General features: G+C 41.3%; 1 protein-coding gene across 5 annotated transcripts in view; it reads right to left on the reverse strand.

Moving 5' to 3' along the window:
* The window catches only part of KIT (KIT proto-oncogene, receptor tyrosine kinase), a 90,106-nt gene that overhangs the window by 22,264 nt on the left and 44,223 nt on the right, over positions 1–23,619 (reverse strand). For 2 of the 5 annotated variants that reach the window (XM_034671789.1, XM_034671792.1), the window contains exons 3-7: positions 22,422–22,703; positions 21,195–21,331; positions 16,338–16,509; positions 11,870–12,059; positions 9,194–9,309 (exon numbers count right to left, since the gene is read on the reverse strand). In XM_034671789.1, coding sequence (XP_034527680.1) covers positions 9,194–9,309; positions 11,870–12,059; positions 16,338–16,509; positions 21,195–21,331; positions 22,422–22,703 — 897 coding nt within the window. The remainder of the gene's footprint in view (positions 1–9,193; positions 9,310–11,869; positions 12,060–16,337; positions 16,510–21,194; positions 21,332–22,421; positions 22,704–23,619) is intronic. The other 3 variants (XM_034671793.1, XM_034671794.1, XM_034671790.1) reach the window with 2 other exon arrangements.

Here is a 23,619-nt window from a genome sequence, read left to right on the forward strand (position 1 = left end):
AAAAAAAAAAGTATACTTTAAAAAAAAAATCCCCAGAATAGATATCTTGAAAATATATTTTGTTTTTACATATTCTTAAATATTGCCAGAGGGGCGCCTGGGTGGCTCAGTTGGTTAAGCGTCCAACTCTTGGTTTCAGCTCAGGTCATGACCTTAGAGTCCTGAGATTCAGCCCCGCATTGGGCTCCAAACTGGGTGTGGAGCCTACTTAAGATTCTCTCTCCCTCTCTAAAAAAAATTTAATTTAATTTAAAAAAAGATTGCCAGAAACCGGCAAATGGGCACTTTGATAGAAGTTTGTTTAGCAAATGAAACAAAACTTCAACTACAGTCGCCTATATCCAGCTGTCTTTAACAGGAGTGTTTACCATTAAAAAAAAAAAAAACAAACCCCTCCTAATGAAGTGATATTCTAAACTAGGGGTAAGCTAACTTTTATTATAAAGGGTGAGGCAGTAAATAATTTAGGCTTTGTGGGCCTCGGGGTCTCTCTTGCAGATACTGGATTATGCCACTGTGTACCACAAATGTAGCCAGACATGCAAACCAATGTGCGCAGCTGTGTTCCTGTTCCGATAAACTTTACTTATGGACACTGACATTTGAATTTTATTTTCATGTCTCACAAAATCTTCTGATTTTTTTTCAACCATTCAAAAAAAGGTTTCAGTTTATGTGTCTTTCAAAAATCTGCTGCAGGCAGAATCCAGCTCTAGCACGACTCTGTCCAAAGAGCCATTAAAGATCTCCCAGTCCTTGAGATGACGTTAACAGGCTCCAACTACCTGCAGAAAGCCTTCCTCAGCCAGAATCACCGTGTTTGATTTCCAGGGGCACCACGGAATGCATGCATGTGACCCGGAAATGCAGAGGGCGGATGGGGACACACGTGTGGAGTGTGGCCAGGGGTTAAACGCTAGTTTTCTACTCAGGAAAAGCAGTGAATTCATTTTGCCACATAATTCAAAAGTGGACGACAAGGGTTACTGACATGAAACCCATGGGAAAATTATGCACCTATTCTTGGCTTAATTTAAATTCACACTAAATTATAGGTGAACCTGTGTACATGTATCCATGAAGGGGGCTAATTTGATGTCAAAACATATATGGCTCCACTGGAAAGGAAATTTCCATAGAGTCCAAGTTCCACTAATAGGAAGGAGAAGACTCAGACTGTTTTTAGAAAATGATGCCCCAAGTTCATGTTCAATTCCTAGCAGAAGTTGACGTGGTGATAGAACTTAAACCTGTTTCTCCTGCTTTGCTACCATAAACGTCAAACACTGGCCAGACCACACCAATAAGGGCTTACCATCTAGACAGGCTACCTGTTCTCAAACAGGTCCAGTCATTTTACTACATCCCCCAAATTAGCAATACCAGACCAACTTTTCCCATGAGACATGAAGGAAAAAGAATACAGACACATTTCCTAAATGTTTTTCAGAATGTAAGAGAATCCAATTCTAGTTTAAAAGTAGGTTGCCATGATACCCCTTTTTTCTTTCAACTCAAATGTCTACAGCAATTCTTGCAGCCACAGAGATCTTCATTAGGAGAAGGAAGTATTAAAGCGTCACATCAAAACAACACTCATAATTCCCAAGCAATTGAACAACAAAAACTCATTTCAAATTCAGTAATATAGAATAAAAACAGAGCTCAGACACTGTCAGGTATCACAAATGAACACACAGTACCTATAAAAAGATTAATGTAAAAAGACAAGCGCCTCTTTTTACATAGATTAGCAACCCCAGTAAGAAGACCTGAAAATTATTCCTTAAATTAGAACTGTCCCAAAAGCCAGTACAGTGTTTCTTCTGTGACATATGTTTAAGACACGGGAGCATGGAAGATAATGACAGATGATAACCTTATTTACTGGCAGGCACTTAGGCAAGGTCGCTCAGTTGAGATTAAACAAGATAATTATAAACCTTAAATAAGCATCTGATGCGTTTCTTTAAAACCCTAGTCACATCATTTGTGACCCAATCCATACTCCACAATGTTTCAAAACTGTGCCAGACATGGGTTAACAAAATTATGCACTATCCATGCAATGAGATACCAAAACGAGGCTGAAGAATAGTACTTCATGTTATGGAAAGGTATGTACGCTGCACTCATTGTTCAGCACCAGAACATAAGTTTATGAAGCAGTATGAGCTCATTTTTGCAAAAGAAAAACACAAAGTTTAAAAAAATGCTCAGGAAGAACATATACAATAAGGGATATATTAGCAGTGGTAATCTGTAAAATGTAAATAAACTTTAAAAGGAACAATTAAAACTTGCCTATTTTTCCTTTTTTACATTTTCTAATTTTTTCACCCTTCGCATATTGTTTTACTTTAAAAACACATGTATACAAATGTTTGCACAAACCAAACCGCATTTCTGGTTACTGTGATACCTTTACAGCAAATTCTCAAAAGCAAGTAAATAAATCAGAAAGGAGTTCCATTCAGCACTGATTTTATTTAATGTTTAAGAATTCCAATAATTTTGGGGTGCCTGGGTGGCTCAGTCAGTTGAGCATCCCACTCTTGATTTCGGCTCTGGTCATCATCTTGGGGTCGTGGGGTTGAGCCCTGTGTGGGGCTCCACGCTGAGCTGGGCGTGGAGCCTGCTTGGGGCTCTCTCTTTCCCCCTCTGCCCCTCCCCACTGCTCGCACTCTTGCTCTACAAAAAAAAAAAAAATCCAATAATTTAATGTAAGAGTACATATAATAGAATCCATCTAGTAGGAAAAAAACAACACTGAAAAGCAAAGCCTCTCAAGCAAAACTCAACAGTCAAGTGTGTTAGTTGTAAGCCTTAAAACATTTAGCCTCTAATGCAAGTATGGTTTGGACACCCAAATGTCTGGAAGGTCCTATCAGCCCTGAAAAAAATGGAGAGAGAAGGTAGAAAACATTTTTACCTTCCGAAGAGGCAAAGTTCTAGTAACTGTGCTCTCATCTCATAAACAGCACAGACCCAAAGTCCCCCAACTAAGCAATCCTTGAAGGCTACCCCACATTTCCACATTATCATTTAAACCTGGGTGAAGGTCCCTGAGACCTCCAGCCATGTGGGTAACCTAGAGGGCTGGCTGGCAGGCCGTCCAAGCCATCTGTATACGTGGCTGACTTGACAGTCTGCCCTCCCCTTCCGCAAATGTGCGGTTTTGCCTGCAGAGTGTTACCCTTCCGAGTGGCTTCTCCCTAGAAGGAGAGTTTAGCCACCCATAACTAGATTTAACTATGACCAAAACTACATAAAAGGCAGCCCAGATTCTGCAATTGTGGTCAAAGAGAAACTTTCTCATCAGGAGACCTCATTCTGGATGATTTATGACTTGGACTGATATGGGTACACTGTATGATCTATAAATAATTGCTCATACCAGACAGGATGTTAATTACATGATACGGAGATTTAGAAATAATGCATTATTTAGCATTTCCTCAAATTGTTTCAACCCCCTTTTACCACTCTGCTGTAAATGAAGTAGGGTCTGTGACTTGGAGAGTTAACTGGAGAGCCAATCTAGCTTAACATCACATTACACGTGTTCCAGGTAAGGCCGACGGTGAAGGCCAGCCCCCGGCTTCTCCGTATCGTATCTTGCTTGTCCTGCCTGCTTTCCTGTTACCACCACCTGAGTACCGCAGTCCTCTGACTCAACTGGCTAGGTTGTCATTGAAGGGTAGACCTTTAAGACTGGAGAGAGACCTACTTATGGCCCCTAGAGACCATTTACCACAAATTTTAGATGCATAATGCGGATCTGGAAATGTTATCAGATAACATTTTAAAGAGGCATTTTAAGGTTACTGGCAAACCAAAACCAAAATGAGCTATCACCCACATGGTTAGCATGTCTATTACCAAAAAGATAAGAAAGAACAAATGTTGACGAGGGTATGGAGAAGGAACTCTCATGCACTGTTGGTGGGAAGGCAAACTGGTACAGCCGCTGTGGAAAAGGGCATGGAGGTTCCCCAAGAAATTAAAAAGAGAACTACCCTATGATCCAGCAATCCCACTTCTTGGTATATATCCTAAGGAAACAAAACTATTACCTTGAAGAGAGATCTGCACTCCTATGTTCACTGCGGTATTACTTACAATAGCCAAGGTATGGAAATAACTTCAATTTCCTTCCATGGATGAATCGAGAAAGAAAATGTCACACACACACACACACACACACACACACACACACACACACACAGAGAGAGAGAGAGAGAGAGAGAGAGAGGAATATTATCCAGCCTTAAAAAGAAGGAAATCCTACCATCTGTGACAACATGGATAAATCTCGAAGGCATTATGTGACACGAAATAAGCCGACAGAAAGACAAATACTGCAAGGTATCACTTAAATGGAGTCTTGGGGGGAAAAAAAAAACAAGTTCATCAAAAAAGAGCAGAAAAGTGGTTGCCAGGATCTAAGGGATGGGGGAAATAGGGAGAGGCATTAAAGGAATACAAACAGGTGTAAGATGGGTAAGGTCAGAGGATCTAATGAATTACGTGGTGACTGTAGTTGATACCCTGTATTATATAACTGAAATTTGCTAAGAAAGTAGAACTTAAGTGTTTCCACCAAAAAACAAAACAAACACCCTGCCCCCCAAAAAACCCAGAGAACCAAAACCCAAAAGGGTAAACATGTAAGGTGACAAATACATTAATTAACTCAATGAAGTGGGGCGGAGGAATCCTTTCAAAATGTTTACATACATCAAAGTCATGTATACACTTCAAATATCTCACAATTTTGTCAAGCGTACCCCAATAAAGCTGAAAAAAAAGTTTACTGGATCTTCTTAAAAGCATTCCACACGTTTGAAAAACAACTGCTTTATCATAGTAATCATACTTTCTTTCCACAATTACGTACGTTACTTCAGGATTCACATGGGATTATTTGAAATTATATGCCAAAATAAACTCATAAAATATGTACATTACTGATTAACATTTAAGTCCACTATAATGCTCGAAATGTATTCAAAAGTACTGGTGGAGAGGGAAAAGAACAAGTGTATCATTTAGAGTTAAATGTACATTTGGCCTTTCGTTTGTCCTGGATCTGGCAAAAGCCTTATTGTGTGACAGTTACTATAAGCAAGGAGAACACAGGTTTCTAACCGAGTATCACAGATTACCTATAGAATCTCAGTGGTGTCACTTCTTCTAATACCTCCAGGAATTTTGGAAAGAGTAGGTCCTATTAAGAAAGCACTTTTATTATATCATGTCACTGTAAGCTAAATATAGTTAAGAAGAAAAAAAAAAGCAAGCACTTTTGGGTGTTTGTATAGATTTTAGAACTCTACTTTCCTCCCAATTTTGATCTGCAAAGGAAACAAATGGCCATTTTCACCGAAGATCTCAAACTTCTTTTTAGAACTAAGCATCTGATTTCTTTTTTTTTTTTTTTAAAGATTTTATTTATTTATTTGACAGAGACAGAGACAGCCAGCGAGAGATGGAACACAAACAGGGGGAGTGGGAGAGGAAGAAGCAGGCTTCACAGCAGGAGCCTGACGTGGGGCTCGATCCCACAACGCCGGGATCACGCCCTGAGCCGAAGGCAGACGCTTTACCGCTGTGCCACCCAGGCGCCCCTAAGCATCTGATTTCTGTATACATCTTCGATAAGCCTGGCAAGGGTGATTACAGTAATGCAAATTCAATGCAAAGAATCGCTGGCTTTTGTTGTTTGTTTTTTAATGAAAACTCTCCCCAGGACCTCCCCTTCCCAAAAAAAGGGCACCGGGGTGGCTCACTCAGTTAAGCATCGAACTCTTGATTTCAGCTCAGGTCATGATCTCAGGGTCGTGAGATCGAGCCCCGCATCAGGCTCCGAGCTGGATGTGGAGTCTGATTGAGATTCTCCTCCTCTCCCTCTCACTCTGCCCCTCCCCACTCCCACCCCACTCTCTCTCTCACTCTCTCTAAACCAAACCAAACCAAACCAAAAAAAACCTCCCATCAGTTTGCACTGGAAGTTCTGCTCAAAAACGGCAAACAAGTTATATAGGTCTTGGCCTTTATAAACCACATTTAATGCCACGGAGCCAAATGAACAGACTCATGGAAATCATGGCTTGGTTAGAGAAGTTAAAAACAGACTTAAAACATTTTCAAGTTTAATATGCTACATATTTTTCTCTAACATAAACTGACAGAATATGATTATTTTTTAAAGCCTCCCACATAAGCAATTAAAACACACACACACCCAGTGTACTCAAACCTACATGCGGGGTTTTTAAAACAAATGCATTTTTCAACCATCAAACATTTAACCATTCAAAATCGTGGGTTTTTGTAAGCATTTCTCAGCGCTGAATTTATTAAGCAATTATGCATCAATGTCATTGAGTAAAAGTCACTGAATTTCTGCACGAATATTATGCATTTATTATTCTGATTTTTCTCAATTCTAATTTTTGCACAGCCGAATTCCTTTCATCCTTGGGGCTAAGCTTATTTACAGAATAAATCACACAGTACATCTACGTCTGTATTTGGCTCAGCTAAAATGTTATGTCAAAATGGACACCACTCCTCCAATTTTAAATTTCAAAATTTAACATTGCAAATCTTTTTCAATTAAAAAAAATCAACAAAGTAATTAGCTACCTTTTATCTGTAAAAAGCAATTGAATACACTTCAGAAGAGGTAGTTGCTTTTAAGCTTCACACAAAAATAGCATGTCTGTCAAAGGCTTTGGAGCTCGGGAAGTCCAATGTGTTGGGTAAGTGAAAGAAGTACCTTTTGTCAGTTAAGTATCTGTAACAAACTGACATCAACGAAAGACTTCCTGAAAAACTTAACTAAGTGGGGAGACACTAGACCGTCCTTATCTGTGTGCAGGGTGCTGTGAAGCGGGAGCTCAGTAAATGCTGTGGGTGTCTGCAACCCAGGGCCCAGAATACACAAAAGGCCTTCTGCCCCAATAGGGAATCCACAAAAAATAAAAAATAAAAAAAATCATCTGGGAAGCTTAATGCTGTTTTCTCTCCAGTTTCAAATAGGCAATTCACCAGCAGAGGTGACTAATGGCACATTGGCCTGGCAAGGAAAATGGCAGCAATTTTGTCACCAGAGAAAAAGAATGGTGACTTCAGAGACATCTTTCTAAGGTCAGTGACTCACAGCCAACCAGCAGACCACACTAGTAAATGGAAGCATGAGAAGGGGGCAGAGAAACAGATCTTAATGCCTCCTTGACCTTGAAGCCAGGGAAAGAGAGATGCAAATGGAATTTTATAAAATTCCCAACTATGAGCAACCCTGAGAAATGAGGTCTGTGGAGTAGGCCATGGCCGTGATCTGCTGTTACTGGTCCTCAAGGGGTAAGTGCAACCAACTGGTAATAAGCATTTACAAGGAGCAATTTGACAGTATAATTTTTCTATCTTTTGAATCTCATTATAAAAAAAAAATTAAACTTGGATTTTGCATACGTCTGCTCTTACTCATTTCACCCTCCTAGTGATTGGCTCCAGAATAAACTGGAAATTTTTTTTAAAAAGGTCCTTTTCCAGAGATAGTTTGAGAAGCACTGCACTACAGAGAACCCAAAAATCCAGTTTAGTGTGGACAGTACGCATATGATGCTTGTAAGGATATTGATTTACCTGTAATCGTCTCTTAAGTTACTTGACTAGTGAGATTTTTCAGAAGCAGATAATCTTGCCCATGTGTAATATGCTAAGCGCCTCTGATTAACATCTGAATTAATCTAGACATATTTGAAATTCAGGCCAATGAGATACCATATAATCAGTTCTGAGGAACTGAGATGTTAATTAACACGATTTCCTCAGAAAAGGTAGGTCTGTGGTCAAACCAGTTTGAGCTGTATACCCCATTCCACACCCCCTTCCTGGGGAGGTATAATACACACCAGCACATTAAGGTTCCTGACAAGGCCTGCAGTTATTAAGAAACTTGTTTAGCTCCATAGATGGGACCCTCTTTATCTAAACACCTAAGAACACCTGGTTCTTGGAAATGAGGGTATAGTTAAAAGACCCCAGATTAGCCATCAAAAACCTGCCTTGGTGTCACTTTCCTGTCCTCATTCACAGTTGGATCGCACTTCCCCCCACCCCACACCACTGACCTGCAACACCAATGAAGCAACTTTGTACAATGACTTCACAGCAAGTAAGCTCCTTGAGGACAAGAAACTGGCACCCATCCTTTGTTCCCACGGCCCTCCTGCAGCCCAACACACCGGAAGTGCTCCGCAGAGTTACCAAATTGTTCCCTAGGGAATGTTCCAGGCTGTCTCCTCATCCCCTGACCCCCAACACACACCCAGGATGGCTAATTCCAATGGTCATCTTGTTGGTCACTCCCCTGGAATTCTTTGTCTTTGGAGGCCCCTGTCCCCTGGACCCTGGCTGGTGCGGTGTGGAAGACACCTGCTGTCCTTCCCTGGATGGGCAGGCAGGCCCTAGACTAGAGCCAGGAAGACGCTTTGCACCGGGCAGAAGCCCCAGCTGGTGAGCACGCTCCCTTGGCCTCAACCTCTGTGCAAAGACATTTCTCTAAGATGCTGTGGGGGCCAGAGCAGGGCAGGACCCAGGTGTTTGGGTTCCCATGCCACAAGCTCTCCTCCCACCCGAAGCACCTGCTCCCTCTCCCACAGCACCCACATGCTACGCCGGAGGGTCCTGCGGGCTGGATCGATACTGCGTTCGTTTTAGGGGGAGAGCAAGCTGAACACGAGCCATATCACAACACCGAAAGAGAAAGCACTGTGACAAAGCAATCATGTCAGAGGTCGACAGCATCTCTGTCCCAACTAACACCACACTCCAGGTCCTACTCAACCTCTGGCTCCCCATTTCAACGATCAATAATAATACATTTTCCCTCAAACGACTGTTATTTTTAACTTCTATGGCTCCTCTGTTTACTTCAAAGGCAGCACCCAGAATCTGAGTGACCTCTACAAGGTCGTGCGGTCAGTGAAATGTAGGCCAAGGAATTGGTTTTCGTACACATTCTTCCAACCACCAAACCGCGGGGTCTTTGTGAAGGTCAATATTATCATGAGACATTATTTACATAGTACACAATGAGCTCAGTTCTGCAGCTGTTACCAACACGAGCCACAACTTAAAATAATAAAAAATAGAAAGATAAGGAACAATTCGTTTTACTCACTGTTCACATAAACATTAAATGTCACGGAAGAACTGACATCGGAATTGGACACTTGAAACGTGTAAGTGCCTCCTTCATTCCCTTTTAATCTGGTTAGATGAAGTTCACTCACATATCTACAGAAAGAGAAAGAAAAGAAAAGAAAAGAAATCAATCACCGGGGAACAGCATTCCTCGAGTTTTCCACAGTTTCTCTCTGGGAATACATACCCGTTCAAGGAGTAACAGGGCTCACCTAACTCAGTATTAACAAGACCCACATTAACAAATCCAAACATATGCACATGTATTTAATTTGGGACAAACGGCTGAGCGGGGAGAGGCTTTCTCAGCATAAAGACAACTTCGTGGAGACTCCGGCCTCCTCCCCCCCCTCGCCCACATCCCTCTCTGTGCACAGTCCTTCACCAGGGTCCCGAACTCCCCTGCCCTGCTGCTTTAACACCAGGCATCTGGCCAGAGTGGCAGGTGTCCACATGCAGGTGCAGGACCCTCGCAGCCAGGCCAACACTGGGGCCCTCAGCTGCCTTCTCGCAAGGACCATCACCTTCTGGTTCTCCCTTCATCCCCACGACTTCTTCCTAGTGTCCTTTGCAGCATTTGCTCTCCGAGCTGCAGGGATACCGGATACGGCCGTGTAGACTGAGCACGTAGGCCTGCCAGGGGAGTGACTGACAGGACGGGGATGGACGCCCTGCGCAGCCCTTGACCCGCTGAGCTACCCAACCGTCCTGACATACACAGCGACCTATTCGGCCTCTCCTCTCACGCTGCGCCCACCCCTAAGCAATCTACTCTCCCACTGAACTACCAGCTGTTTGCTCACAACCTTCCAATCTTGACCTCTAGTTCAGACTTCTCGGTCCTACGTGATTTTTGTGCCCCACCCCCCTGCCTTGTGGGTGCAGCTAACAATGACTCACACCTGCAACGTCCTCCCAAGTCTTGCCCAGGGACACTTGACCCCATTTGGAAGCTGGCTGCCTACCCAGGTCTACAGCCAATGAGTGATGGCCCACAGGGAGGGTCAAAAGTCCAGCTCCAGAGCGTCCCTGAGTTCAGCCTGCCACTCACCCACCCATCCTTTCTTTCCTCCTTTACCCTCCCTGGCAGGTCTCTCTCTCCCTTAATGAAGCCCTTGATCTGCAATCACCGTCTCAGGCTCTGCTTCTAGGGAACCTGACCTAGGACACTTTCTACCTGAACCTCTCCACTCGAGAGCCCACGGTCAACCTCCAATTCAACAAACCGTTAGCCGAACTCACGGTCTTCGCCCCCACAATCCTTCCTCCTCCTTGAATGGCATCATCGATCACCATCCAACGTGGCTGATGGACACAGAATCCGAAGGGGCATCTTCAGCTCCTACCTCTCCCCCTCACCGCCCGCCAATCACCGAGTCTTCTAAAGAGGTAGCCTGGACGCCTCCCAAATCCATCCTCCTCCCTCCCGCCCTCACACCTTGGCCCAGAACAGCGTCATCTCTCACCCACATCCCTGCAACAGCCCATGGCTCCTGACTGGAAAAAAACATGTAGTCTATCTAGGCATCTACGTTGTTAGCCATTTGATCTTGGTCAAGTTACCTAACTCATTTGTGCCTCAGTTTCCTCTTCTACAGAATGACAGAAATAAGAGTGCCTGTCCATGGGGTTTGTGAGAACTGAAATTACTGACTTACTATCTGGAAGGTACTTAGAACAGCGCAGCACAGGCAAGAGCACCTGCAGCCCACAGAGAGTAAGCTACTTTTACGATCTTATTTTTTTTTATTTATTTGTTTTTATTTACTATTTTTATTTTACTTTTTACTACTTTACGATTGCTACTATTTTCATTATAAATGTCTTGAGGATCAAATGAGAGGTGTGGGGGCCCCTGGGTGGTGCAGGCGGTTAAGCGTGCCCGAGTCTCGATTTCAGCTCAGGTTGTGATCTCAGGGTCGTGATCTCGGGGTCGTGAGATCGAGCCCCCACGTTGGCTCTGAGCTTAGTGGGGAGTCTGCTAGAGTGTCTTTCTGCCTCTCTGCTCGCTTGCTCTCTAATAAATAAATAAATCTTTAAAAAAAAAAATGAGGTGTGATATGACAGAACTTGGCTTCACTGCCTGGTCCAAAGCTACTGAATGAGGCTGTTTTCTTTCAGTTTTTAGGGCTTTTTTTTTTTTTAAGACTCATTTATTTATTTGAGACAGAGAAAGCACACATGAGAGCTTTGTTGGGGGAGGGGAGAGAAGCAGACTCCCCCCTGAGGGGGGAGCCAAACGCAGGGCTCCATCCCTGGACCCTGAGATCATGACCTAAGCCAAAATCAAGAGTCAGAGGTTTAAACTTGACTGAGCCACCCACGTGACTATTTTTCTTATGTTTTTTAAAAAAGCATTCAAAGGGCTGACTTTCCTCTTTCTCCAAAAAATTATTTACTGTGTCCCTAGTATATGCCAGTCCCTGCTCCGAACTGTCCCCCCATATAAGAAATATGAAAGCTGATGCACAGACTTCTGTGTGTGCTTTAAACACAAGCAAAAGGAGAAACTGGTCTGGAGACTCAGGAAGGAGCCCCAAACTTCTTTCTATCAGGTGTCCTCTCCCACATTTATGGGTCACAGAAATAGAACCTGGTAAGCCCAGAGAAGGGGGGAGGGTGTCGAATCCCCAGGGCAAGGCTCTTCTCTTACCTGATATTACTCTCATTGTCAGACTTGGGATAATCTTCCCATTTATCAGCGAAGGATCTGTTCATGTAGACCCAGTGCCGGTGCTCAGGTCTGGGGTATGCCTCATATTCAACAACCAGATCCACGTTCTCTCCATCATTCACAAATATCGTAGTATTCATCATGGGGAAGATATTGATGAATCCTTTATCTAATCGTAAGAGAACAAAACAGGAAGAAACTATTAACCATGACTACGCAACAGAAAACACAACTTCATCTTTGGATTAAAAGATAACTGACTGGTTTCAGGTATTAACTGTCAATAATAAGACTATTTAACAAGGACACACCTGAAATGTTTACTCTCCCATCTGTCTCTCAAGCAACTCTCTTAAAGATCTAGCACCATGTCATAAGTCTTCTAGAATGACGAGTCCTGATGTTTCTTAGGTTAAAAAGCGTTTGGACTAAATAGTCAGCCCATGCCCAGACCCAATATAAATGTGTACGTGATAGGAAGGTGTCATAAATCAAGAAGGAGAAGCACGCCCTACGGTCAATAAAGAGGTTGAAAGAAGACCATTTAATATTTAAAGAAAAATAAGCTTACATCTTACCACATATCACAGATGAAATCAAGGACAGCATTTTAATAACCACACCGTATTATTAACTAAACAACAGAATTAACTCCTTTATCAAACCTCTATAGAGGGGGGAGCAGTTTTCTAGGCTTTTTAGGAACAAGAGAAGAAAAAGAAATCATAAAATCATAAAATTCCTAAGAATCTGAATACATAAGCATTTTTAAATGTCTATACAGTAAAAGTAAGGCAGTAGGAAAAAGAACATGAAAATATAGATGGAACAATATTTAAACCGGTAATTAAAATAAGGCTTCACTTTTCACTTATTAAAAATAGCAAAACTTCAATAAAGCTGCTAAAAAATAAAGTATATCCATCCTATGGAAAAACAGCAAAACGAATTTGAAAGAGACTCAATAATTTTGCAAGTGTGGTAAAAGTAGCATGCTGAATTACACACTGTAAATTGCCACAACTCTTTCAGAAAGCATTTAGCAATATAGATTTTCTATAATTATCTATTCTCCCGTTTAACCCTGTAATTCCCATTTGAGAACTCTTCTCAGTGGATAGCTAACGTACAAAAAGAACGGCTACCTACCCTGGACATAGTAATTTTTTAAATCAAAGAACTGATTAATAAAGCAGCCCTCAGAAATGGTTATATAATAGTAAGAAGAGCGAGCTTGAAAAAAATGTAATAAAATTTATAGCCACCATTTATGGAATGTTTACTAGGGGCCAAGAACTGCCCTAAGTACCTTAGCATATATTTAAATTAATAATTATGACAAAGATTTAATTTTATAACAATACTGAAAGAGAAAGCTTTTAACTCCTAACTTACAGATGAAAAATATCCAGTCCTGGAAAGCTAAAAAGCTGGCTACCCAAAGGCAGAGCCCAGCTCTGAATAAAAGCTTGTGAGAAGCCACGGCTGGCCTCTTCTTACTATAGCATATACCCCCAGATTCTCCATAGACTTTCAGTTAGAGAGAGAGAATCAAATCATATGTATAGGGACACCTGGGTGGCTCAGTGGGTTAAGCATCTGCCTTCGGCTCAGGTCATGACCCCAGGGGCCTGGAATCAAGTCCCGCATCGGGCTCCCTGCTCAGCGAGTACCCGGCTTCTCCCTCTCCCTGCCACTTCCGCTCCTGTGCTCTCTCTGTCCAATGAACAAATACAAATCTTTAAAAAAAAAATGTATGTATAATTAAACCCTGCTGTGTACAAAAATATAAGCAATGTGCCAAATCTTATGAACAGTTGTATCACATTAGTGGGATTATGGAAACGTTTCCATTTTATTCTTCCATTTCNCCTTCGGCTCAGGTCATGTCCCCAGGGGCCTGGAATCAAGTCCCGCATCGGGCTCCCTGCTCAGCGAGTACCCGGCTTCTCCCTCTCCCTGCCACTTCCGCTCCTGTGCTCTCTCTGTCCAATGAACAAATACAAATCTTTAAAAAAAAAATGTATGTATAATTAAACCCTGCTGTGTACAAAAATATAAGCAATGTGCCAAATCTTATGAACAGTTGTATCACATTAGTGGGATTATGGAAACGTTTCCATTTTATTCTTCCATTTCTTTTTCAAAATTTTAGGATTATAAAATTTAAAATTGTTATTCATTATTTTCGGCACTATTTGGTTGAATATAGTAAGGTCCCACATGAGTTGTCATTCTAGTATTTACTGCCCTTTCGTTTCCTATAGATTCAGAATGAAAAGGAGTCCAACTGCACCAATGGAAAAGGATCTGTCACAGGTGGGAATAAAAAAATCATCCAGATGAAAGTCAGAGATGGAAACCACCACCCTGTTCTAATACCTGAATCATAAATGAAACTCGCCCTGCCATTTTAAAAGCAAATTTAGGTTAATTTTCAGGGAATAAATGTTTCATCTGAGTGCTATGTTACATTTTCAGGTTCTTAAGGTCCTAAATTCCAAGATACCGCACAATGCAAAATACTCCAATATTACAGACAACAATATTTGCACTGAAATGAGTTCTCTGATCATCACCATACATAAAATGCTTAAGTTCCTTCTGAGTGTTCTAGAGTCCTTTGGCTCAATATACTTTTATGTCCTATAGTGGAACAGAGCTCCAAATTCATGAAGTGTAAGAATTATTAGAATCACAGAACTCCATCAGGGCTGTTTTAACATAAGGTCTGATCTTTTTCAGGCACTTCTGCATTAAGGAATGGTGATGCACTAACATTTAATCAAGTACAAACACTAGGCCAGGCGCTTCTATAAAATCTACTGCATCTTCTCCTCTCCGCAGCCTTTGGAGTCAGAAGTTGTGTTTCTCAGAAGAGGAAATGCAGGCAGAGTTAAAGCAGGGTGCCCTCGAAAATTAGGTGGCACAGCCCCGACTCGAAACCAGGCGGAGACCATCCCAAAGCCTCCACCCCACCCTCAAGAGAAATTACTTTTCTCTTTGTCTCCTCCTGTTCCTGTCCCATCCCAACCCATCCCGAAACAATACAAAACCAGATTCGGGTTTCTCAGCCACAAGTCCTTCCAGTTACACAGTTATATTCTTGGAAATTGATGAATGGATTTTAAAAATCTGATTACATACAATAATGTGCTCAAAACATCCTTACTAATTGCTTTCTGGAGCCGAAGCTGATATATCAACATGCTCCCTAATCAGCTTAGCAAATTAGCACTTATGGAGTTTAATATTTTAAAAGCATAGCTTTCTATTCAAATTAATAAATGGTTCACAATCACGTTTAGGGAAAAAGTAAGACTCTTCCTGCATGCTGACTCTGTAATTGCAAGTAAAGGGTGTTTTCCACGTTTAGTCTGGTGAGATGCTTTCCATTACAACATGGGCAGAAATGCCAAAATTATATGAGATTATTGTGGGATAAATCACAGACCTCTAACACTGCTTCATAAATTATTGAAGAAACATGGGGGAAAGAGGAGAAATGAAAACAAATATCACATCATTTTATTATTGCTCATGATGAAGAAATTTGCCACCCTACAAGTACTTAATCAAAGTCAAGCACTAAGACTATAATTGCATTAAAAAAGCAAGAAAGTAGATTGAATTCAAACAATACTCATAAGACAAAAAATATGTAATTTAAAAATTATTATTATTTCCAGTAAATCAAAGATATCCAGTACATTCACTACGTTCTGCTCTCATTAAGGAGACCTTGGAAAATAAATATTTAGTGACATTTCCAGAGTAGGGAAGAAAAGGCTAAACCAGTTGTGCACACCAGCTCTGATGGGGTTAGGATTCTAGGGAACCATGATTCTGTGTAGAGCCAAGAGTCAGGTCCCAGCAGATGTCCTCTCTGAAGGTTTATGCTACGGCCTATAAGGCTGGAGGACAGGGTGAACTGAGGGCTGTACTAGGAAGAAGCAGCCCAATTCAGCCCCTCCCGCAACAGATGAACTAGACCCTTGAGTGGTAAAAAGATAAGGGCTCAGGTGCCCCCGCTCCCTGAAAGACTCAGAGAAATACTTTAAGCTCTCAGCATCAGCACTCCTCCATACAGCAAGCCTACAATCCATTTCCAAACTCAAGTCATTCAGCAAGAACTAGAATTTCTGAAAAAGTTCCACTTAACATTTTATTTGTTTGGTAGGGAGGACAGGGTGGATGGCAGAAAATGACCCATTTAAACAACTTTAGTTACAGCCTTCCACTTCCCCTTTATTAAAACTGGTAGAATTTGCTCTCGTGCTCTAGGTGGAAAAGGAGACGATAACTTTCATTCACTCATTCATTCGTGTGGTGACAATTAAATTTCTAGTAATCTCTTCAACAGCCTATTAACATAAAAAGGAAACTATCTAGCAATTTCTTCTTTCACTACTGCCAGTAATTTATACATTCCCATAGAGATATTTACCTACGACTTCCAATGTTGTTGTGACATTTGCCGATCCGAAAGTATTATTGGCATAACACATGAACACTCCAGAATCATTAACTCTTGCTGAGCTGATCGTCAGCCTTTCCTGACGTACAAAATTGAAGTCACCCTGATGCCAACTATTACTCTGCGTCTGCGCGTTAGTCTGCTGGTTTCGGAAGGAGAAAAAAAAAAATCAAAGATTATCATAAAATTTATATTCAGGATCTTTCCTAGATAAATTAAAAATAGCAGCAATTAACTTCTCCATATTAACATTCATTATACGCTACTTAAGTAAGAATAATAAAGCATCATGACAAGTCTGTCATTGGAACACTTCATATTACAGGATTATATTGAAAGACAGTCATTATTAATGATTGGAAAAAACATGAAAATTCATTTCATAACAACCGTGCCATACATAATTCCAAATTCTCCACAGCACCAAGTATTTTTTTAATAGTGCCAAATTTTAAAAGTCACTCTGTAAGAAATATGACAGAGTACTGATATTTTATACTGAGTCAGCATAGTTAGGTCATATCAGTATCTCCTGTTACACTGTTTTTATTCTAGATCCCAGTGATTGAAAGAAAACACATCACTAATAATAATATTCTATTTTATCAATATTTATATTATTTTCATGAATAAAAATTGAATCACAACATCTAAGACTAACTTGGAAATTCATCCTATAGTTCTTACCCAGCAGAATTCTTTTTTTTTTTAAAGATTTTATTTATTTATTTATGTGACAGAGAGACAGCCAGCGAGAGAGGGAACACAAGCAAGGGGAGTGGGAGAGGAAGAAGCAGGCTCCCAGCAGAGGAGCCCAATGTAGGACTCGATCCTGGAACGCCGGGATCACGCCCTAAGCGGAAGGCAGATGCTTAAGGACTGCGCTACCCAGGCGCCCCTTACCCAGCAGAATTCTGACAACTACTAAAAGGGGTTCCAAAGTATGTGAGACATGTAAGACCAAGCCCCAAATTATTTAAGCATGAGTGGAAGAGAAAAAGCTGCAAATTTACTCTCGTGATATCACCATTCTACTCATATTATTTGTCTGCACACAAGACACGGAGAGATTTCTTGTATGGAAACTATCATGGGAATAAAATATAATATAAACTATAGCCACGCTAAAAATATTAAAGGGAATACCACATAGCTTTCTGCATCTTCCAAATTTTCTGTAATATGAACACATTCCTATTGAAAAAAGTAACAACTGAAAAAAGAAAGTAAACAGGACCTGATATTGACATGGAATGAGATCAGGGGTAATTCGCGGGCCAGGCTATGGTGAACTATTAGCATTAGACCATTAAACCAGAACAATCCTTATGGAAAGCAGCTTGGCAGATTGTTCATATCCTGATCAATTCTAGCAAATTTATCTCAAGGAAATAACTCAATTTTTTTTTAAATCTCCAAAATATTTACTGTAGTGAAATTTCGGAGATGACCTAAAGGTACACCAAATATCAAAATTATAAATGTGAAAATAAGAAAAATGTTTATATTACTTAAAAAGCATAAACTGAGTGTACCTTGAAACCGCAAACGTGGTAATACACATGCATAGGAGCAGAGAGAAAAGAAATACGATAAAAAAAGTGGGCAATATAGCATTCATAAAGACCAGCCAAGTAAATACTGAGCTTTTGGAATGCTTGAGGTTCAAACTGTGTTGTAAATATAAAATATGTCCCAGATTTTGAAGACTTAATATGAAAAAAGTAATGTAAAATAACCCACAGATACTTTTTATATTAATTACATGATAAGATAATATTTTAGCTATACTAGGTTAAATAAAATGTATTACAATCAATTTTACTTTTACTCTGTCATGTGCCTACTAGAAAATATTAAATTACATAGGAGCTCACATTTTCTTTCCATTGCACAGCAGTGCTACATGCAATGGTGGAATTATATCTGTTTCTCTTTTTTTCTGTTATTATATTTTTGGAAAAATTTTTTTTTACATTAAAATGAGCATACATGAGAGCAGACTGCCAAAACTGAATGTTTTGAAATAAAAAGAAGAGAAACCTGCTTTGTTAAGTAACTGTGAGATCTTGAGCAAGTCAAGGATACCACCAGTCTCAGCTTTTGTTTCTAAAAGGGAATGAGAGGGGCGCCAGGGTGGTTCAGTTGGTGAAGTGTCTTGCCTTCGGCTCAGGTCATGAACTGGGGGTCCTGGGAGGGAGCCCCTGGATCAGGCTCCCCGCTCAGCAGGGAATCTGTTGCTCCCTCTGCCTCTCCCCCTTGCTCTCTCTCAAATAAATAAATAAAAGGGAATGAGAAAGCAAAGGTCTTTAAAGGCCTTTCCAGTTTGAAGCACAATGCAGAGATGAAGATATNAAAAATAAAAGGGAATGAGAGGGGCGCCAGGGTGGTTCAGTTGGTGAAGTGTCTTGCCTTCGGCTCAGGTCATGAACTGGGGGTCCTGGGAGGGAGCCCCTGGATCAGGCTCCCCGCTCAGCAGGGAATCTGTTGCTCCCTCTGCCTCTCCCCCTTGCTCTCTCTCTCTCAAATAAATAAATAAAAGGGAATGAGAAAGCAAAGGTCTTTAAAGGCCTTTCCAGTTTGAAGCACAATGCAGAGATGAAGATATTCTCTTCCAGGAGATTCTTCTAGTAATTGGCAGAAATCTGCCAGTTCACTGCAGAAAAGCAATGAAATAGCAAAGGGAGGTGACACTGTTTTGTCCTCTCCCAATCCATCAGGTCACAGACTTCTCTGCAAAGGCAGAGTGACAATGGACAGGTAACAGACCACATTCTAGATTTACAGTATATCTTCCTTCTAGTTCTTGCAAGAGCCCAAGGGTCTACAATAGGGAGCTAAACAAGAACAATGAACACATCAGTGCAGGAAGGAACAGCTTGGTCCCAAGTGATACAATGTCAACACCTAAACCTCAAGACCATAATGCAGACACTGTCGAATATCCTAATAAAAAGTAAAAATATAAGGGTTTAGAGGTATTAGAAAAGCTCATCAAGATTCACAACTGGTGAATAAACTCCAAGACACTCTCACATTTTAAAACAAGTAACTGCAAAAACTCTGAACAGTCGTTTTACCCTAAATTTCACTGTGAGTTAAACTTATTCTAAATGGTCAGAATCAAATACCATGGATTTTTAAGATAATCTGATAGCGCTAACAGTGCTAAGTATTCCAAACGAAGCCAAAGGATATCAACAAAAGATTCATGGATGAACCTTGGCATAGAGCCATGGGCCCCATCTGCAAGTCACACATTACATATTGTTTGCATGTGATTCGGTTTTCCTTAACCCTTGAGGTGCACATTGGGATTTCCCCAAAGAGTTCCCAACACTGAAGGCTTATCTACCAGTGCCAGTGGATTAATTGGGAATGGCATGCGGGACTCTTGGGAAAAATGGTTCAGAACAAAACTGCCTAGGGCAATTTAATTTCTTATCGAAAAAAGGCTATTTTCAAGTTATACAGAGGCTCAAATATGCACATGGTCTAAACTGTTCTCTCATCTGAAATCAAGGATTATAGAAAGCCAATTAACGTAGGATTGTGTTCTCTAAGGTTAGTCAAAAATGCATACGTATACTATTGTTTTTATTAAATTGTCTGATATGGAAACTAAAACTTGTTTCTCTGAGCCATTGGTTTGAAAGAACAAGTCTCTAGTACAATCCATTCTCCTAGTCAATGGCAGGCTTCATTAGCAAGGTATCATCCATCACCAAGTCTACGTGAATACCATCATAGTACTTTGCATTATGCTAATCACCATGGTTACTTATCTAGCAAAGAATTCTTTAAACAGGCATGAAATTGCCAATATTGAATACAGAGCATGAGGAGGAAGAAGAGGAAGAGGAGGAGGAAAATATATTATTTCTTCTCTCCGATGCAATGCATATATGCGTACTGATGAGAAACCACTGTGACAGCTAATTAACTAGATGGCCAAGATTATGCAAATAAAAATTATTGAATATTCAGTCGATGGAAATTTTAAAGCAAAATATTTGGGAAATTAGACATCTGAAAGACCTTGCTACTAATGAATATTCAGAGAGAGAAAGGAAAAAAAAAAACTTCATATAACTGGCTAAAATTTACTTAAGATATGACTAACGTAGCATCTAACATACAGTAGACATTCAATATGCATTTGTTAAACGAATGAGAACTTAAACATGTCCAAATGTTTCAGATTAAACATAACCATTTTATTAACAGTGACTCAAACAAACAGAAAACCATTAGCAACTTGACCTCAGGTAACCAGCCTCAGACGGGGGATGTCAGATCAATACAAAAAAGAAACACATCTCTCAAATGGATAGGCCACTTTGTGGGAAAGGAAAGAGCTCCCTAGTTGGTATCTGAGACCATTTACTCTTTTTAAATATGGAAGGAAAAAAAAATTGACAACTTTTCCCAATATTTTAAATAATCTGGCCTGGATAGTTTTAATAGTTTTAAAAATCAAAGTACTTATGCAGTTAACCAGAAGTTGTCTTAAAAATTTCCCTACGAAAGTCAAAGAAACAGCACACGGTAGTAACAGGAGTCTGAAGTTCTCTCTTCGATTTTCTCAAAATAAATTGACAAAATGACACGCATTTGTCATGAATAATGAACGTACACACCCACATATGGTGCTACGACAGGGGAAAAGATGCATCTTGACACACGTGCAGACAGTCCCACCCCACACAGACACACCAGCTGAGCCATCCCCGGGACAAGGAATAGACTGGCTTAAGGGAGAACCTTAAACTCTCCCACACGAACAGAACAACATATTGAGAAAAACAAAGGCAAGAAGCCACTCACCTGGCTGTTCTCCTTGATCCACATGGAGTCCACGGAACTAGACACATCCTTTACCAAGCACGTCACAGAGAATTCTTCCCCTTCCCTAAGAAGAGAGCTTGCTTTGGACACCGACACCACCGGTACAGCTCTGATGGCTGGAAGAAACAGAAATGTGGCCCTCAGATCATGCCTCCTACCATCATAGGCCATTTTCACTTACCACGTTTCCTCCAATGCACACAACCCACTTGCTTCTCTTTCTAATAAAATATCAAGTATGGCACTAACCGATCTGTATTACTTGCAGATCTGAAGACATCAGCAATTAAATCTTGCATTCTTCCAGCAAATTCATCAACATCGAGTGAAAATGATATGAATGTCTGCTCTGAGATGATAATGCTCCCAGACAATGCTATTTGAAACAGGGAGAAACCCTGGCATAGGGAAGCGGCTTTAATCTGTGCCTCACACAACCCTGACGGTTTCATGAGGATGTGATACGACTAATCATGTTCTTTTAACCAAACAGGTATCTTTCCCGTGTGCCATCATTGTAACGTCTTGCTCATTTCTGAAAATCTCCATTTTAAATAATCAAGCTTTCCTTAATTCCAATGAGCATACTTTTTCAAAAGCTTAATAAAAACTGCTCGGTAGCTGAATGCCAACTGGTGTTGAATTTGATGATCTCGGAGATACAAAATCTAGACATCTTCCAGCTACGAAAATAATCTACACAATGCCACCATAATAACAAGGTGCATACTCAGCTGGTACTTTGCTCCTCAGATTGGGAATAGTTTGGGAATGCATTAAAATCAAATCACTGAGGAGAGTCAATTCCTCCATCAACAGTCAATCAAGGAGTGAATCATGCATATGCTAATCTTCTCAAACAGCGGAAGAGAAGCTTCCCAGGGAGGTTCTCTTGGAAGGAACACCTCATGCAGTTATGAGACTCTAGGTTTCGTGAGGTCGGTAGGTTTCACAGCTGTCCCCGAGAGGGTCTGAACGCCAGTCTCTGCTGGACACAGCCCGCTGGAGGCGGCCATGGACTGGTGGTGTGGGCTTGGGGGCTACCAAATGAAGAAGTCACAAGCAGCTGATGGGAGCTGGGGGAAATGATGAAGAGCCTGCGGCCTGAGTGAGACTAAGATGGACCAGCAAGGAGACAGACGTCGCCCCCCCCAGCCCCCGACCGGAGGCTCCGCCCCCCAGCAGAGCACGAGAAAGGGCCCCTACCTGCCCTCACTTTCAGGGTGAATTTCGCGGACAGCACGGACTTGCCCTTCTGGTCTGCAGAGCAGTGCAAGCAGAGCCGATGATACTCGCGCTTCACGTTTCTGATCGTGATGCCAGCCTTGGGATCAGCGACAAACGTCAGGTCCTTGGGAAGAGGCTTCCCCTCGCACCCCCTCAGGGAGTAATTGGTCACCTCTGGGTCTGTCAGAGGACAGCGGACCAGTGTATCATTGTCTTCTTTCCCATACAAGCGAAGGTCAACGAGGAAAAGCTCTGCAGGATCTAAAGCACATCAAAACTCAGTATTTTGAACGGCTGGTCGCAGGCACTGGAAACATTTGTAAAAGATCTCAGAGGACTCCGATTTTTTTTTCTTTGCAAGCAAAAGTAGGATTCATCCAAATATTACTAAGCAACAGTGAACATGTGTTAAACACTTTCCACGTATCAGACACTAAGGTTGGACCATTACACCTTATCTCATTGAACTCTCAAAACACCCCCATGTGATGGGCACTATCGTTACCACCTTTCAGAGATGAAGACATCGAAGTCTCAAAAAAGTGACTCTCCTAAAAAGTGACCGGCCCGGAAATGGCTGACCGGAACTCAAACCACAGTCCGACTGATACCACAACTTGAGGTCTTGAAACGCTGAGGGTATTTTATTACGATAGTGACCCTTCTTCAACAACAGGGAATACTCTGAGGAGGATGGGCCAAGACTCAGCCAGTGCAATGGTTCCTATTAAGGTCAGAGAAAGGTGTTCTTTTTCTACCCCACTGTGGGGACCCCTTTCCAGAGCCCCCAGTCTCCAGGATCTTTCAGCTTCTGCATAAAATCTGCAAAACCATTAGCAGGCCACCCTGTACAAATGTCACGTGGGCGCCACCCTGTACAAATGTCACGTGGGCCTCACCCTTCATATTCCTTGAAAGATGTGTATAAATATAAACTTCTGGACAACAGATGAAGCCATATTCCCAAGGGGAGCTTATGAGTTTCAGGAATCCTGTGGTAAATGCCATCTAAACCAGGACACTTGTGAGTGAAGGGGAGTGCCATTAATATATGCCAGGATGCCAGGTGTGGACTGGAAAGGCCTCAGGCAGACTGGGACCTCCTATAAGCAAAGACAAACCTCATTCTGTATACACAATGTACAGCCACCTCTGCTGGGTCAAGATAATACAGATA

This window comes from Ailuropoda melanoleuca, chromosome 11 (assembly GCF_002007445.2).
Source record: "Ailuropoda melanoleuca isolate Jingjing chromosome 11, ASM200744v2, whole genome shotgun sequence".
NCBI lineage: Eukaryota > Metazoa > Chordata > Mammalia > Carnivora > Ursidae > Ailuropoda > Ailuropoda melanoleuca.